Below are 17169 nucleotides of genomic sequence, written 5' to 3'. Positions count from 1 at the left end.
AAATGTGTTTGATTTTATTTAAAAAATTAAAAAAAATATAAATGTTGCAAATAAAAAAATGGATTATAATGTTTATATAATTAAAATAGTATAACATAAAAATTGTTCAATCAAATAAAGAAAAAGAGAGTATATAAAGAAAATACAAATCATTTGTCGAGCTATTTTTTTTCCAACGACAATAACATTTTGGAGTAAGGGCTCGCAGGAATATTTCTATATAAAAAGATAAGAAAAAATAATAAACAAGCATGAGTAATTGTTAGTAGACAAATAAAGCAGTGTATATATTGTGCATGAAAATAAGCATGCCTTTTTTTTTAGCTTACATTTTTTCCACTTGATTTATTTCGCTTGAAGTAATCATAACATCCTTTTTTGGTGATATTGATATATCGTCCCTAAAAAAAATACATGTTGTATGTGTATGTGTATGTATATGTATATGTATATTTCGATTATGCATGCACATATGTATGTTGTATGCATTTTTCCTATTCTTGGTTTTGTGTTTATTTTTCTTTCTTTTTTTTTATGTCAAATTTGTGTTTAATTGTTGCTATTATTAAATATAACAAACAAAGAGCACATACATAATTATATGTGCATATTCGCATGCAAACTCTTTAAGCATTTGTCACTATTTTGAAATATCATTTTTAACGTGGTAAAACATTTCTTTGGAAATGTAAAAATAGGATAGGAGGCCATAGATCGTTTGGTTCAATAGTAGATAATTAAATTCCCAAATGAGAATATTATTTTTTTTTATAGAAAGGCCTTAGAAAGAATAGCTAGCCAGCTAGCCAATTATACCACGTGTACATATATTTTTTAATAGCTTGAATATGCATACACCTTTAATAATGGGGTATACATATTGGATAGACAAATGAAGGAATATATATTATGGATATGTATAGAGAGGATATGAAAAGTTGTCTTACTTGTATGATGAAAATCCAAAAGCATTTGGGGAAAGATAATTAAAATTAATGTTAATTTTATTTTTGAAATGTCTAGTAATATATTCAAGTAAATAATTAAGGAACGTAAATTTCTTTGAAAATATTAAGGAGTTAAAATAATAATCACGAACATATAAACCCTTGGAAATATAATAATTAATAATATCAGTTGTTGTTTCATTTAAGATTTGTAAAAGTTTAAGTTTATTGTATTTGTATATACAATTAGCTTTATTTTCAAAATTATTTCCTTTAATTTTAAAATAGTGTAAAAATGATATTTTAGAATTATAATATTCAAATAAATTATCGATTGAATTCATTTCTCTTTTTAAATCATATATTATATTGGATGTTATTTTAATTTTTTTAATATTTTCTTTATAAACTTGATATAAGTAGCTCCTAATTTGTTCGAGATTATATTCATACCTTTCTAATAAATCAGTTAAAATGATTCCAAGTAAATAAGAATATTGTTTTTTTTTAAGTTGTGTAAAATTATTTGAATTATTTATAATATTTTGATTTATTTGAAATGTTTCAAACATTTTTAGTAGCTCTTCAATTTTATTAACTGTTTTTTTAATGTCTATCTTTCCAATGTTTTTAAATAAGGACATATCTAATTTAAGATCATTTGATATTTTTAAATATTCTTGTAATATATCATGTTTTAAATTTGAAAAAAAATTATATAAAAAATAGTTTTTTTTTGATATATTTTTAAGAACATTAGGATTATAAGTTTTAAAAAAATGGTTTTCTTCCTTTATATTTTTAATATCAGTAAGGCTATTTTTTTTATCATGTTTTATGATATGTAAACTTTCTGGGGTTATACTTTTTCCTATCTTGTCTATATCAATAATATTATCATTTTGAAAAAAGAAAAAATCTTTAATGCATATATCATATTTTTCTTTCCAATGATTTTTTAAAAACATTCTGAAAATTTTCATAATTTCCATTTTTTCTTCAATAGGATTTTTATCATTATAATTGTGTATTAAAAATATGACGTTATATCGATTATTTTTTGGCTGTTCATTTAAAACAAATATTGTATCTAGTGAATTGACAAAATTATTAAATGGTTTAATATCAAATATGTGTTCATTTAATATGTCGTTATAATTTATTGGGACAATTAAAAAGTCTGAATCGTTTATATAGGATGTCATTTTTTTTATTTCTTTTTTTACATTTATCAAGTTATTTTCCAAATATTCGAATGCGGTTTGTTTGGTGGGGTTGTCAGCATGCCTAGTATCTTCATCATTTTTCGTCTGATTTTTGTCATTTGCATTTTCTTTTTTACTATCAATAGGGTTATTACTTTGTTGGATTGGAGTAGTTGCTTGATCTTTGGTTTGAGCATTGGGTTCCTTTTCATATTTTTCCAAAACTAAAGGCAAAAAATGTACCTTTGACTTTTTATTAGCTATTTCGTATGTGTTTATTCCATCCTTGGTTGTTTGGGTATATCTATTTTTATTTTTTAAATCAACATCTTTGCTTATTACACTATATATATTAAAAAGGTTTCTGGAATTATAGTTAGGCTTGAATAGGCCTCCCACCCTCTTACAGTTTATTTTTTCACTACTTAAAAAAATATATAAAATAATTATTATTATCTTTGAAATGGTTGCTTCTACATTTTTAATACTAAGCCATTTCATTTTGCTACAATATCAAACACTAAAGCGAGAAAAGAAGGAAAATATAACTGAGAGGAGACCCCCAAAATTTTACATATTTATAAAATTCAAATTAAATAAAAAAAAAAAAATACATAAATATTATGCCATCTTGGAATATTATAAAACAGGTTAAATAAGATGAAGTTTCATACGAAAATTTTAGAAAAATAATAAAAGGATATCATTTAAGAAGAAAAAAATAAAATTGAAAATAAAACAATAAGCCAATTATAACTATATATATAAAGTATGCAAAGTATTTATCAGGCATAAATATTAATCATGTTCATGTTCATATTTATGATATGCTTATACATTTTTTATCAAAATTTAAAGAAGTTGAAAATGTATTTTTTCTGACATCTTAAGCGCGCTAAATATTTTGAACCCAGCTAGCTTTTGCAACGGTGGCAATAAATAAAAAAAAAAATAAAAGTGAAATAAAGCGATAGTTAAATAATTTTCGAAGTTGGAAACAAATTAACAACGAAAGAAGTTGGATAATCAAAATTATCAAAGTAAATACGGTGTGAAAAATGGCGAGAAAAAAAATATATATTCCCTATGCATAATATGCATTTTTTTAATTTAAAAATATAATAAAAAATGGATGGAGAGCATATAAAAACATAATAAAAACAAAAAAATGATGAAGCTTTAAAACATTTGTTTTAAGTTTGTGTTGGTTTAAAGGCTTATGTAGCAAAAATTGATACGTTTTTTGTAAACATAAATAATTAGACGAATACTACGACTATTTCAGCATTATGAATATTAATTAATTTCCAAATATGATTTTATCAGTTTGAACTTTTTTGTTTTTCGTTTTATCTTTTTTCTTTTTTTCACTATTATTTTTAAATCTTTTTGTGTTATTAAAATGGATATATTTCAAATCCTTAGAATAATATTCTGCTGTTCCAGGTAATAAAGGTTTTTTGATTTTAAAATAGTCTGTAATTTTATTAAACATTTCTCGATCTTTCCTTCCTAAATATACAAGTAGCTTTCTTCGTTTACTAACACATTTGAACAGTCCTCGTAAACATGCAAAATCCTGAAAAAAAAAAAAAATATTATATACCATTGTATTCATTTTATAAAAAAAGAACTCTACTTTGAGATATGTATAAGATAAACGGTTGTAAGTAAAAGAAATATTTTGGATATTTACTTTTTTATTTTTCTTCATATGTTCCGTTAAAAAATAAATTTTAAATGTTAAAATAATTATTTGTATTTCACTACTTCCACAATCCTTATCATGTCTCTCAAACATTTTCCTGTACTTTTGGGTAATTAGTTCTTTTAGTAGTTCCTAAGAAAAGTAAGAAAATATGGATAATTATATTTTCTTTCCTTCTAAAAAGTTAAAAGATAAGTATCCAAGTAGTGGCAATTTGAAAAGTTGTATATATTTACAAGAACAATGTAGCATTCTTTTTTTTACCGGCTTGATAGATAAAAGATCTGAGCTAAAGGAAAAGGAACGTCCCATAGTTATATTTTCACTTTCTTTTAAAATATTATCAATTTCTGATTTTTGTTTTTCTTTTTTTCCAATAGTATTGGTACTAGTTGTACTATCCTTAACAGGGGGTGGTAATGCATTTTCAGTGGCTCTCAATCTTTCTAATCGTTTTCCATGATATATATATTTCCCTTTGTGTATATTTTTATTTTGGATTATAAAATTTGGTGAGTTTGCAACTGGGCCATAATCATAATAAAAATATACTTTCCCACTCCCTATCAAATGTGTGTATAAATGTTTATATGCATAAGTGTGAAATGGAAAATGGAATGAAAACAAAGTAAAGCTTCCTATAAGGCTTAGGACAACACACATGCATATTCTCAACAAAACGAGTATATGTCAACTATATTATCTGTTTAACTTTGAACTAATATATATAAGAATGAAAAAAGGAAAACATAAATGTGAACTTATTTGGATAGTTCTTTAATTTTTACCAGTATGAAATCCATTTAAGGGCTTGATTTTAAAAAATAATAATTGGCATAGTAATAATAGAAAGTTTAAACATAGTTTTATTGTTCTCATTTAATTTTTTTTATATTCATAATAATAGTTAATCAATGGATAAAATAATGAATAAGCTAAAATAAACACAAAGTTATATCAATAGCTATAACAGTTTACTATACAATATTATTCTCTCATTCTAACACACACTTGATTATCCATTTTTTATTTTTTTTTTTTTTTGGAGAAGGGTTAAGTAAATAGCTTGATTTGTATATACCTTTATAATGCATATATTTATTTACAACTTACTTTGTGTTAAAGAATATTGCTTTAAAGGATAGACCAAACTATGCTCATTAATATAAGTACATAAAATATTTTTGCATATTTAATACAATATCATAAAAAGTAGAAAAAAAGGAATGATCTTAAACTGAAAAAAATATAATTGAAAGTATTATGTGTGGGCATATGTCAAAAAAAATATTGTATATATTGTATATATATTTTTTTTTTTTTTTTTTTTTTTTTTTTTTCCACTACGTTTTACATATAGCTGCTTAGCAAAACAAATATAAAATGAAATAATTATTTTATATTTACCATCCGTCATTTTTTTCTTTTCTTTTTATATTTGATAATTATAAATACAAGCAATAAGTCAGTTTGGTATTATTCTACTGTTTCATGGAAAACAAAAAAGTAATGCCATTATGCTGCGGGCAGTTACACTAATTATTTTTATATTCCTCATGCTTTTCTATTTTTCATATTAAATTTTCTTTGGAAAAAGTTTTACAGTAGCAAGATAAAATTTTATTCATACCTATTTGTTAGTAATATATATTTATCAATCTATAAGTCAGCTTTAAACAATTTTTTTTGAATTAGTTATATATCACTATTATGTAGCCAAATGAAATCGAAATAATATAATGCATAGGTTTTTAAATATTCAAAAAAATTATAAAATTAAAACACTAATTAACAAGGAATACATTTTTAAATAGCACGTTATAACACAAATTAAACAGATACCAAATAAATGAACACCATTTGGTATATAAATAATAACTTATTATATTTAAGTAGACCTTTTTCATACTTTAAATAGATAATTCAAGGGGGGTAATTAACTATTTTCATTCCTACAAAGAAGAGTGATGAAAAAACAAAAGGATGAGCACACATTTTTTATAATTAACAATTTGGATTTGTAAAAATAAAAGAAATAGTATCTAAAGAAGATATGTATAAATTATGTTTAAAGAAAAATACAACACCTTATGGTAAATATGCATAAATATCATTTATAAAATAAATATTTTTATAATTCGGAAAGAAAGAGTTAAATTAATTTATTACCTAAATATATATTAACCAAATTCAAGTAATATTTTAAAACATTTAAACACAAATTGAAGAAAAATATATTTCTTACAGCAATTATATATTTTTCTATCCATGTCTAATAATATAAACATATTTATTTAATTCATTTCTGTGTATATACAACTCGTTTTGATATTTGTTTCTTTCCGTATTTGTAACAATTTTTTAAAAAAATTGAAAATATATTGGGGTCAAAAAGATGCAGATTAATTTGTCTAACATAAATGTTTCAAGCGATGGGAAAAAAGAGAGGGTAAATATTCATAGCCACATAAAAGGACTTGGAGTAAATACAAATATTTATATGCATGAAGAGGAAGTAAATTTAAGTGATGAAAAATATTCAATGTTTTTTGATAATACATGTGGTTTGGTTGGGCAATTTAAAGCTAGAGAAGCAGCATTATTTCTTGTCGATCTAATAAAAAATAAAAAGCTAGCTGGTAAGTGTATATTATTAGCGGGCCCAAGTGGAAGCGGTAAAAGTGCATTAGCAATAGGTATAAGTAGGGAAATAAATAAAAAAATGCCATTTGTTTTTTTATCGGGTTCTGAAGTTTATAGTAATGAAATAAAAAAAACAGAAGTTATTTTAGAAGCATTTAGAAAAAGTATACATATAAAAATCAAGGAAGAAAAATTAGTATATGAAGGAGAAGTTGTGGATATGGTTGTTGAAGAAAATGAATGTTTATATTCCCAAAATAAAGCAAAACAAATTAATGCTATTATAATAACATTAAAAACTGTTAAGGGTACCAAATCATTAAGATTGGCACCTAAAATACATGAACAAATCGTTAGAGAAAAAATAAAAATCGGTGATGTTATATATATTGAAGTAAATACAGGACATGTAAAAAGATTAGGTAGATGTAATACATACTCTAAAGAATATGACATCGAATTTGATGAATACGTTTCATTACCTAAAGGGGATGTTCATAAAAAAAAGGAAGTAGTTCAACAAATTTCTTTACATGATATAGATTTGGCTAATGCTAATCCAACCGTTGGTGAAGATTTAGCATCTGTATTAAATTCGTATTTGCGACCTAAAAAAACTGAAATAACTGAAAAATTAAGAGTCGAAATAAATAAAACAGTAAATAAATTTCTTGAAATGGGAATGGCAGAAATTATACCAGGAGTCTTATATATAGATGAAGCTCATATGCTAGACATTGAATGTTTTTCTTACTTAAATAGAGCTATCGAATCTCCATTAGCTCCTATAGTCATTATGGCAACAAATAGAGGTATATGTACTGTCAAAGGGACAGATAATATTGAGCCCCATGGTATACCAGTAGATTTATTAGACCGACTAATTATTATAAAAACATTTCCATATACATTAAAAGAGATAGTGCAAATATTAGCATTACGAGCACATACAGAAAAAATTAATATTAGTGAAGATGGGATGAATTATCTAGCAAAAATTGGTATTCAATCATCTTTACGATTTGCTATGCTATTGCTAGAACCATCTAGAATTATAGCTAGTTTAGAAGGGCAATCCATTATTGATATTAAACATATTGAACAGGCAGATGAATTGTTTATGGATGCTAAAACATCGGCTCATAGAGTAGCTGATCAATCTAACAAATTTGTTAATTAAAATATGAATTGAAAATAAAATATTATTTAATTCATACAACCTTTCCCTTTACATGCATGTTGCAAAACTTTGGAAAGAAATATATAATAATCATTTTTTTTAAAGGTGCTTAATATTATGCATATATGTATATGTTCTAATTTCTCCACCATTTTGTTTCTTATTTTTTTAAAGTTTTATCATTTATACTTTCCAAAGTATGAAATATTCATATTTTTTTTTTCCCATTTTGTTTTGCACATAATCAACTTTGTAAAATGCAAGTCTTAAAAAAAACTTAAAATTAATAGTCTTATTAAATTTTCGTAAATTGCAATTTTATAATGAACAAGTCATAAGTTTGTTAATAAAGAATGTTAAACAAATAAAAAAGCGTTAAAAAAAAAATCGATATGGATGTGTATACATTTTGTATAAAATAATGAATAATATTCATCTCAAATAAATATAAACAAATCTTCTTTACCTTCAAAATTATTACAAGACATGAGCTATTTTAAATGATAGATATGAGGCAATTAAGAAACATAACGATGACATAAATCCAAATACAGAACAAAAAATATATTTAGCGCAGCTATTCATATGGCTCTTGCAATTAGGGCTTGTATATATGTCTGTTACTACAATATGGGTCATTAAAGATATTAAAAACATCCATCCTGTAGTTACTGCATATGATAACATAAAATCTCTTGAGTTCTTATTGTATGTATAAACAAGTATTGTATAGAATAATAAAGCAATGCTTATGAATATATAACAACCCATAATATAATTAATTGAATTAAATAAAACTCCAACTACAAATCCCAAAATTGTTCCCACCAGTCCAAATATCAATACGAGTGCTCGTTTATCTACTTCCATATTATATAATTTTTTAAGTACAAAGAGAATACAATTTTTATGTGTTTATTTGAATTTTTATGCTTCAGATTATGTCTGTGTAAGCTTGTTAATTGTTTTGTGAATTTGAGAAAATATAAAAATAAATGTCTTCGTGTTCTCTATATATTTATATCATTGAAGGTGTACCAATCTGTCAATATATTCATAAATCAGTATATTTTCACATATATATTTATTTATTAAATGACAAAATTGGGCATGCAAATGCATAAATATAATAATAAAAAACATTAAGTGAATTAAACAACATTTAACTATTTTCCTTTCAACAAATAATTGAAACAATTTATTTTAATATTAATAGACATGTGTATAATATATTAAATAGTTTATTATGTTTGCTCACTTTTATATTATTTTTTAATGTTTTTTATGTCAATTGTTTTTTTTCTTTAGCTGTTTATTCATTTTTTTTATGACTGTTCATATTATTTTATGATTATTGACGTTTTTATATGACTGTTAATGTTTTTTATGCACACTCATATATTACCGAATTTTCATCAAAAAAAAGACATAATTAAATTGCAGAACAATGATTATTTGCTCTATATTTAAATAAATTTGTACAAGTAAATCCTTTACACATGAAAATTATATTATTATATTTCTTATAAATTACATGGATGTTTAAGAGCATGCAAATGAAAAATATTAAAAAAATACACATAATAACCTATATATCAATACAAGCTTTTACAACAATAGAGCTGTTCTTGATTAGCATTTTCGTTATGGCTTATTTAAAAAATATATAAGGAATTATTATACGTATAAAAATATTTTTTTTATTCTAATTAAAATTTTGTTAAGTTTTTTTTAAAAAAAATAAAAAAAAAAACACACAATAAGAGAAGGTAATAGTTCCGTTGTTTTAAATTTAAATATTGTATATATATGCATATACATATTGAAACATAATAAAAATGAAATAATAAATAAAAATTACAATGAAAACTTGAAATTTAGTAAACAGCCATTTAAAAGGAATACATGATAATACATATAAATACAAAAAGTATTAAAAACACACACATAGATATATGTGTATGCAGGTAATTCATCCATATGTATTTGCGCATCTTTATACATTAAGTCCGTGTATATAAACAAGATAATACATATTATATATTTCTTTGCATTCAAATATAAAAACCATGAAGACCTTTCTCTTTTAAAATGGGAACAAATGAAAAAAATAATAAGGTATTATATTTTATTTCTGCTAGGTATAAGTAGAAATAAATAACTACACATAATATACCAATATTATATAGATATATCCACATATTTATATTTCGAATTTAGTTAAAACAAAAATAAAAGGATGTCGTGCTTCTGTTGTTATTAATAACCTCCTTCCCTATCACACATAAATTTAAAATGGTCACTAAATAAAAGAAAAAAAGTGAAATTATATAAAAGTTGTTGATTATACACAAAAATGTCATAAAATTATTTATCATATTTATTTCAAATATACTTACCCCATAAACTTGTTCATAACGGTTTGCATCTGTATATTGATTCTTGCAAATTCCATATTCTATAAAGTTGTGAAAAGAAAAAAATATGTATAACGATGCAATATTTAGAAGAATATATAGCATATTAAATTGGTGTGGATAACACAAATTAATATATATATGTGTGTTTGTTTTGACTAACGGATGTTAATGCATATTGTTGATTTGCAATAGAAGCCTCTACGTCTTCTGATGTTAAATTGAATTCATCCTCTACTCTTGCACTAATTATAGACTGAATAACTGTAATAGGAAAGCAAACGAAAGATAAAAGGAAATGATTATAATATAGGATATATATGATATATATGATATATGCATTTGATAAAAAATTGCATAATAATCGTTGATGCAAATAAATATTACAAAGAGAAAAAAAATGTTAACTTACCTAATGCTATAAGTTTTGGATCTAATTCGTTTGTATTGGGAATTTTTTTAAATTCTGGATCGATCTTATATAACTCATTTAACATAAAATGGTGTATTTCAATAATTTTGTCGACGCTTAATATTGCTGAGTCGCTGATGTTTGAATAGTAACTAAAAGATAATAATAAATGAAATAAAATAAATATGTTTATAATAGTTAGAATAGCCATAAAATATTATGATGACACAATGGAATTATTGCAAATAATGTATATGCCCATATATGTATTGCTTATTACTTTTCTTGGGATGTCATAAGTTTAGAAACTGCCTCTTTAACTTCTATAAAATGGAAAATAAATGGTTACGATAAAGAATGAGAATATGCATTCAATTGTTAGGCATATTTATACAAATAAATTGATTAAATTAATATATTCGACTAGCCAATATTTTTACCTGGGTCACTGTGATAGCTTTCGACAACCTTGTCAAACTCAGGCATTTCAATTTGATACTTTCCTAATGGGTCTATTGTATTATGTTTTTTTGCTTCATTATAAACCGTCATAAAGCTACGAAATGGAATGAAAAGATAAAAATGTAAAAAATCCAAAAATAATAATGACCGCGCGAAGGTATATGCACAAGGGTTCTTACTCATAGTTGTTATCCTTTGCAACTTGAATTAAAATTTTTACGATATTTTTCATATCTGTTTGCAATTTAAGCATTTCGTTTAATAACTGAAGTAAATCTTCTCTTGTCATCTAAAAATGGAAGAAGGGGGAAAAAATTATTTATGCATGTAAATATGCGCATATACATAATTTATTCGCTATTCAAAAAATAAACAAATCGATGAAATGATGTGTACTCATGAACCAATGCACCTACCGAATCTCCTTTCATTATTCTATTGGAATTTTTTCCTGATCTATTTCTTTTTGGGTTGTCATCATTTTCATCATCATTCTCATCGTCTTTCATTAACATATATGTCAAGGCAACAACTGCTGCTGCTCCACCTGTATAAATTGATATAATAAAAGGATTGAAAAAAAGTAAAATAAATTATCAAATAATGAGCCAGTAAAAAACAAGTTAATAAAAAAATATGCGCATTTATCACACTCATAAAAATTGCAGTACATACAAAAAATTAAATACAAACAATTTAAAATGTTATAACAAAGAACTTATGTTTCATAATTTCATTGTTTATCTTTGCTAATCACACTTCATCTTGTTTACACTTTATATATTACAGGCATGTACACTGCACGATTCTATATAGTGAACCGTCATATTGATGAGTTAAGCAAAATACAATATGCATATTATTGTATAAGGGGAATGGATATTATTGTTTAACGCGTAAAATGAAATAAAATCAAGCATTCGATATATAATATAAATATATATACAATTTTCTATATAAAAATGTTATTTTTACCTGCTAAGCTTAAAGCCTTTTTCCAGTTCATTTTTGATTTATATTAAATGTTTGGAGATTCAATTTCCTTTTCTTTTTTTTAGCTAATATATTGATATTCACATGTATATAAAGCAAATAAATTCAACAAATATTCAAATATATAATAAAATGTATATTATAATGTATTATTATTATTATGATACATAAAACAATTCACCATGCATACGGTCATATGTATATAATACGATTGTATGCATTATGGCTAATCAACTATTTTTTTCCTGCTTGCGACAAATAGAAATTTATACATTATGCTTTAATTTATTTTTTCTTTGTGATTATATTGTTATATAAAATTTACTTCTTAGTTACATATATATTATTTTTTGTTTTTTATTAATTTTACATTTTTTATTTTTCCATTCTTTGAATAAATGTATGTATAGTATGCAATATAAATATATAATATTGATTGTGACTCAATTATTTTTTTTTAATTTTTTTTTTTTTAATATGCATACACGTATGCATAATAATACATGGATAAATATTATTTAAATTTACATATATTTTTTTTTCATTCTTGAATTTTGTTAATTTGTATTTTATTATTAAGAATAATAAATTTCAAATAACATTGGATTATTTTATTATATTTTTTCACAAATTTATATTACAATATATTGAAGTATATACGCCGCTTGTGGAAAAGTATTCGTTTATTATTTAGTTTATTAATATGAATAATACGTGTATTGTATATATACTTATATTCACACTTAAATTTATGTATGCAATTTTAAGTTTTCTCTATAGGATAAAATCTGGAAAATAATATTACATTATATTTATTATTGTATTTTTTAAAATTCAATATACATTGCTTTTATAGCTTTTATTATTGCTGTTAATAAAAAAGTTAGTCAGACACTAACCAAAAAAAAAAATATTTATTTATGCGTATATGTATAATCGCTATTTGTAAGTTAGTTATAAGCATGTGTATAACGAATAGAACGTTTATATGACTTGATAAAAAAAACAAAAATGACACAATATTATATCAATTGGTAAATATACCTAGAGAATATTTGTAGTTTATCCTTAAATATTGATAAATAGACAGAGTGAAAAAAATATTGTTTCCTATTTGTGAAAAACAAAAAAAAAAAAAAAAACAAAAAAAACACACATTTTTTTGGCTACCTATAACTTATTTTATATATAAAAGCTAGTTTTTATTTTTTTAATAAAATACTATAAATTCTTTATTTCTTATATAAGAGCATATTATTTTTTTTGAAAGAAAAAAGAATAAAATTTTAATTAAAAAATAAGTATGTTTTATATTGTTGATAAATTTTACGTATTTATGTGTATAATTGACGTGATATATCTGTGAAAGGCTTTGAAAAAATACACTAACAAAATATAAACATTATGTTCACAAAAAAAAATAACAAAAATATATGTATACATACCTTTAAATGAACGTAAATAATTTCATTAAACATGGAAAAAGGTTTAAAGTATATAATACGATTTTTGATAAATATGCAAATGTATAATCATATATGATAATTTAATTAAAGACACTCCATATTACATATATGTGTGTGCTTATTTGTATATTCGCAAAGAATACACATTTTTGCGTATGTATGGGCGATAATACTATACTTAATTTTTCTTCTTTAATTATGAAAATTAAACAAATCTCAAACATTGAAATGCATGGCCAAATATATGGGTGTGACGTGTGTGTACCCTTCTTATGGTTATGTACATATGAATCATGGTAAAAAAAAAATTGAAGTTGTAGTTCCAATTAAAAATAAAAAACGGATTAATTATATACTTTGTAAGTGGATGCTTATAAAATTTATGTCATCCCTTTATGACTGCAACGGGTCTTAGACGAAAGCACTTATTAGATATTCCTGAGTCATGGCATGTTTGAACTACCTCTGAAACATTTTTATAAGATTCTGGTGCCTCTTCCATAATTAGTTTTGGTGAGGCAACTCGTATTGATATATTTTTTTCCTTTAATTTAGTTAATACATCAGAATATGATAATGCATTTCTACTTTTATTTCTACTTAAAGCTCGTCCTGCCCCATGGCAAGTCGATCCAAATGTGCTTTCCATTGCTTTTTCAGTTCCTGTTAATACATATGAATATGTTCCCATTGTACCACCTATTAATATTGGTTGACCACAGTATTGATAATCTAAGGGTACTAATGGATGAAATGGTGGGAATGCTCTAGTTGATCCTTTTCTATGTACAAGTAAATTTTGTACCTTACCATTAATAAAATGTTCTTCAATTTTTGCTATATTATGTGAAACATCATATATTACATGCATATCTAAATCATCCGGTGATTGATTAAATACTTTTGAAAAAGCTTGTCTAGCTAAAAATGTCATAGAAGATCTATTAATCCATGCAAAATTACAAGCAGCGCCCATTGCTTTTAAATAGTTTTGTCCTTCAGGTGAATGAATAGGTGTACAAGCTAATTGTTTATCTATTACATTTATTTTATATTTGCTCATAATTTTTTCCATTTCTATTAAGGCATCAGTAGCAATTTGATGTCCCAATCCTCTACTACCTGAATGGATCATAATACATACTTGATTTTTTTTTTCAATCCCCATTAATTTAGCACTCCTTTTATCATAAATTTCATCAACAATTTGTATTTCTGCATAATGATTTCCAGCACCTAATGTGCCCATTTGTGTGATTCCTCTTTTTTTCGCTCGAACGGAAACATAATCACTATTAGCATATAAGCTTCTACCGTTATCTTCACAATTTAGTTTATCTTCAATCCATGAATATCCTTCTTTAACTGACCAATCCATACCTAAATTTAATGCATCATCTAAATTATTTTGATTACATAAAATAAATCCTTGAGATCCAACTCCTACTGGTATATGATTAAAAAGTAGTTGAGCTAACTCTTCTTGTTTATCTTTAATATCATTGTAAAATAAATTGGTTCGAATTAATCTTACTCCACAATTTATATCAAACCCTACTCCACCTGGGGATATAACAGCCTTTTCATTGTTCATATCAAATGCTGCAACATTGCCTATTGAAAATCCATAACCCGCATGTACATCAGGTAGTGCAATAGAAGCTTTAACAATTCCGGGAAGAGTCGAGACATTAGCTATTTGTATTACAGCAGGAAGAAATGTAGAGCGTTGATTTAGTTGATACATGTTTATTTCTTCATCTATTAATAATTTTAATCTCTCATTTACATACATGTTCCCTTCTACATTCATACCAGGAACAAGTCCTTTATTTATTCGGTACAGGTTCGTTTCATTTGTTTTTTCAATGTATTTGAAAACATTTTCGCTTTTTCCATGTTTCATCATTGGTCCGATCTACCAAAAAGCAGATAAAAGGAAATAACAACAATAATGTATATGTGCATGCGTAGGGTTGTCTATATGTATAAAAAGATGTAGCATAAAAATGGTGTTAAGATATTTGATTTATTAAAATTTTGTTAGTTCAACTTATGTGTGCATGATTGTTATTATGCATAAATTATTTATGGGCATATTTTTGTACACCCTTAAATTTTCTATAGTCCCAAAATATAAGCATATGCATTTATTTTTTAAACTTATTTTTCTTATAATTAATATAAATAGTATAGCATTTTTTTTTACCTTATATTTTTAAGTACAAAGAACATAATAATTATTATTTAATTATTTTAATAAAAGTATAACTAAAAAAAAAAATAGCTTTTACTTTAGCAGTCCATTAAATTGTTCTTTTTCCTTTTAAAATATGTGTGACATATATTTCTTATCTTGATTAGTTTGTTTTCTACTTTTTTAAACTTTATCAATAAAAAAAATTTAGATTATATAGTCAAAAAATATGCTATTATTATTTGAAGATCCCAGTAAAATTAATTTTTTTTCTCCACTCCTTTTCCAATATTTATTTTGCTGTTACATTTGGTATACGTATTTTTTCAACGGTGTTATTTTTAATTTAAACCAACTTTAATAATATGTAATTTTTAAAAAATATTTTTATTTAAATAAGTTATAATTTGATAAATCAATATTTCCAATAATGTGACAATCATTTATATTTTTAAACCATATAATATTATTTACGACACAAATATGTAATTATTTTCATTTTATTTATTAAATTATGTGAAAGAATATAACAAATAAAGAATTATATTTGTTTATAATAAAAGTATAATATTGAAGTTTTATTTGTTGTCATAAATTTTGAGAAAAATAAAATATTTTATTTTTTACACAACTTTTTGGGGTAGTGTATATTTTCATAGGCCTATATTTAAAGAGTTAAGAATGTGTTATATATCCATTTTCATAGAAATCCCATTTGATATGTCTATCATATATGTATATACAAAATGGGTTGCATAGTCAAACAATGTGCTATCACTAATACGTAAGGAGTTACTATTTTCTTTTTGTGAAATAGGGTTTGGTGTTAAAGAGGCGAAGAGAAATTAACGTATAAAAATTGGGGTGTAAATACGCGTTTGAAATAGTAAGCGTTTTTTATTTTTTTTCAACCAAAAATGGGGAGTAAAAAATAGTGTAGTTAATTTGTGGGTAAAGAGTGGTATGGGTATAGAAAAGGTTTTTCTCCTTTTTTAAGATTATAAAAAAATGTTAATAATGATTTACATTTATTAAGGTTGCATAGGGCTTAATAAATAGTTTATATAAACTTATTTATTGGTTGTGTTTTTTTTTTTAATTTTTTTCACCTAATATAATAATAAATAGGTTTCTTAAAAAAAGTGAAAAAAATGATAAGGCAATAATTTAGGCTTTAGGCAAAAGGGTGAATAAAAAAATTTCCATTTTGCAAAGTAACAACAATATACTTATTTTGTACCTATTTTTTGCTTATTATTTTTTGCCTATTTTTTGCTTATTATTTTGTACCTATTTTTGCTTAATTTATGGCACTATACAACCTAAACAAAATGATAATAAAATTAATTTTAAGTTCTTAAAATGGGAAGTTGCATGTTTTGAAACGTCATTAAAAAATAATTGCGCAAAAAAATATGTATAGAGAAAAAAATAAAAATGTACATATATGCTTTTATTATAATTTAAATAAAAATAGATAGCCTTAATATAAAAAATAGTTCTTTTCTATTTTTTTTATTTTTCATTGTTTTTTTTATA

The 17169-nt window shown here is 23.9% G+C and overlaps 6 protein-coding genes across 6 annotated transcripts; 1 reads left to right on the top strand and 5 right to left on the bottom strand.

Moving 5' to 3' along the window:
- Positions 1-161: 161 nt before the first annotated feature.
- PCHAS_0903600 (conserved Plasmodium protein, unknown function) lies at positions 162-2653 on the bottom strand (the record flags this gene model as incomplete). Its single annotated transcript, XM_016798022.1, has 3 exons — positions 162-216; positions 330-401; positions 948-2653. The coding sequence occupies 3 exons, from the start codon at positions 2651-2653 to the stop codon at positions 162-164; spliced, it is 1833 nt and encodes a 610-aa protein (XP_016655284.1).
- A 799-nt stretch (positions 2654-3452) lies between these two features.
- PCHAS_0903500 (apicoplast ribosomal protein S15 precursor, putative) lies at positions 3453-4739 on the bottom strand (the record flags this gene model as incomplete). The annotated part of the gene is made up of 4 exons (XM_016798021.1): positions 3453-3731; positions 3849-3992; positions 4125-4423; positions 4649-4739. 4 exons carry the CDS (start codon positions 4737-4739, stop codon positions 3453-3455), a joined length of 813 nt encoding a protein of 270 aa, XP_016655283.1.
- A 1516-nt stretch (positions 4740-6255) lies between these two features.
- PCHAS_0903400 (RuvB-like helicase 2, putative) lies at positions 6256-7683 on the top strand (the record flags this gene model as incomplete). The annotated part of the gene is made up of 1 exon (XM_731876.2): positions 6256-7683. The coding sequence occupies one exon, from the start codon at positions 6256-6258 to the stop codon at positions 7681-7683; it is 1428 nt and encodes a 475-aa protein (XP_736969.2).
- A 477-nt stretch (positions 7684-8160) lies between these two features.
- PCHAS_0903300 (conserved Plasmodium protein, unknown function) lies at positions 8161-8553 on the bottom strand (the record flags this gene model as incomplete). The annotated part of the gene is made up of 1 exon (XM_016798020.1): positions 8161-8553. The coding sequence occupies one exon, from the start codon at positions 8551-8553 to the stop codon at positions 8161-8163; it is 393 nt and encodes a 130-aa protein (XP_016655282.1).
- Positions 8554-9942: 1389 nt separating this feature from the next.
- On the bottom strand, positions 9943-11980 carry PCHAS_0903200 (conserved Apicomplexan protein, unknown function; the record flags this gene model as incomplete). The annotated part of the gene is made up of 9 exons (XM_016798019.1): positions 9943-9985; positions 10083-10141; positions 10264-10364; positions 10513-10664; positions 10793-10835; positions 10953-11068; positions 11154-11263; positions 11391-11521; positions 11950-11980. The coding sequence occupies 9 exons, from the start codon at positions 11978-11980 to the stop codon at positions 9943-9945; spliced, it is 786 nt and encodes a 261-aa protein (XP_016655281.1).
- A 1838-nt stretch (positions 11981-13818) lies between these two features.
- On the bottom strand, positions 13819-15342 carry PCHAS_0903100 (tRNA-splicing ligase RtcB, putative; the record flags this gene model as incomplete). Its single annotated transcript, XM_736462.2, has 1 exon — positions 13819-15342. The coding sequence occupies one exon, from the start codon at positions 15340-15342 to the stop codon at positions 13819-13821; it is 1524 nt and encodes a 507-aa protein (XP_741555.2).
- Between the last annotated feature and the right edge of the window lie 1827 nt (positions 15343-17169).

Source organism: Plasmodium chabaudi (assembly GCF_900002335.3).
Source record: "Plasmodium chabaudi chabaudi strain AS genome assembly, chromosome: 9".
Lineage (NCBI taxonomy): Eukaryota > Apicomplexa > Aconoidasida > Haemosporida > Plasmodiidae > Plasmodium > Plasmodium chabaudi.
This window is presented reverse-complemented; position numbering and strand designations above follow the sequence as displayed.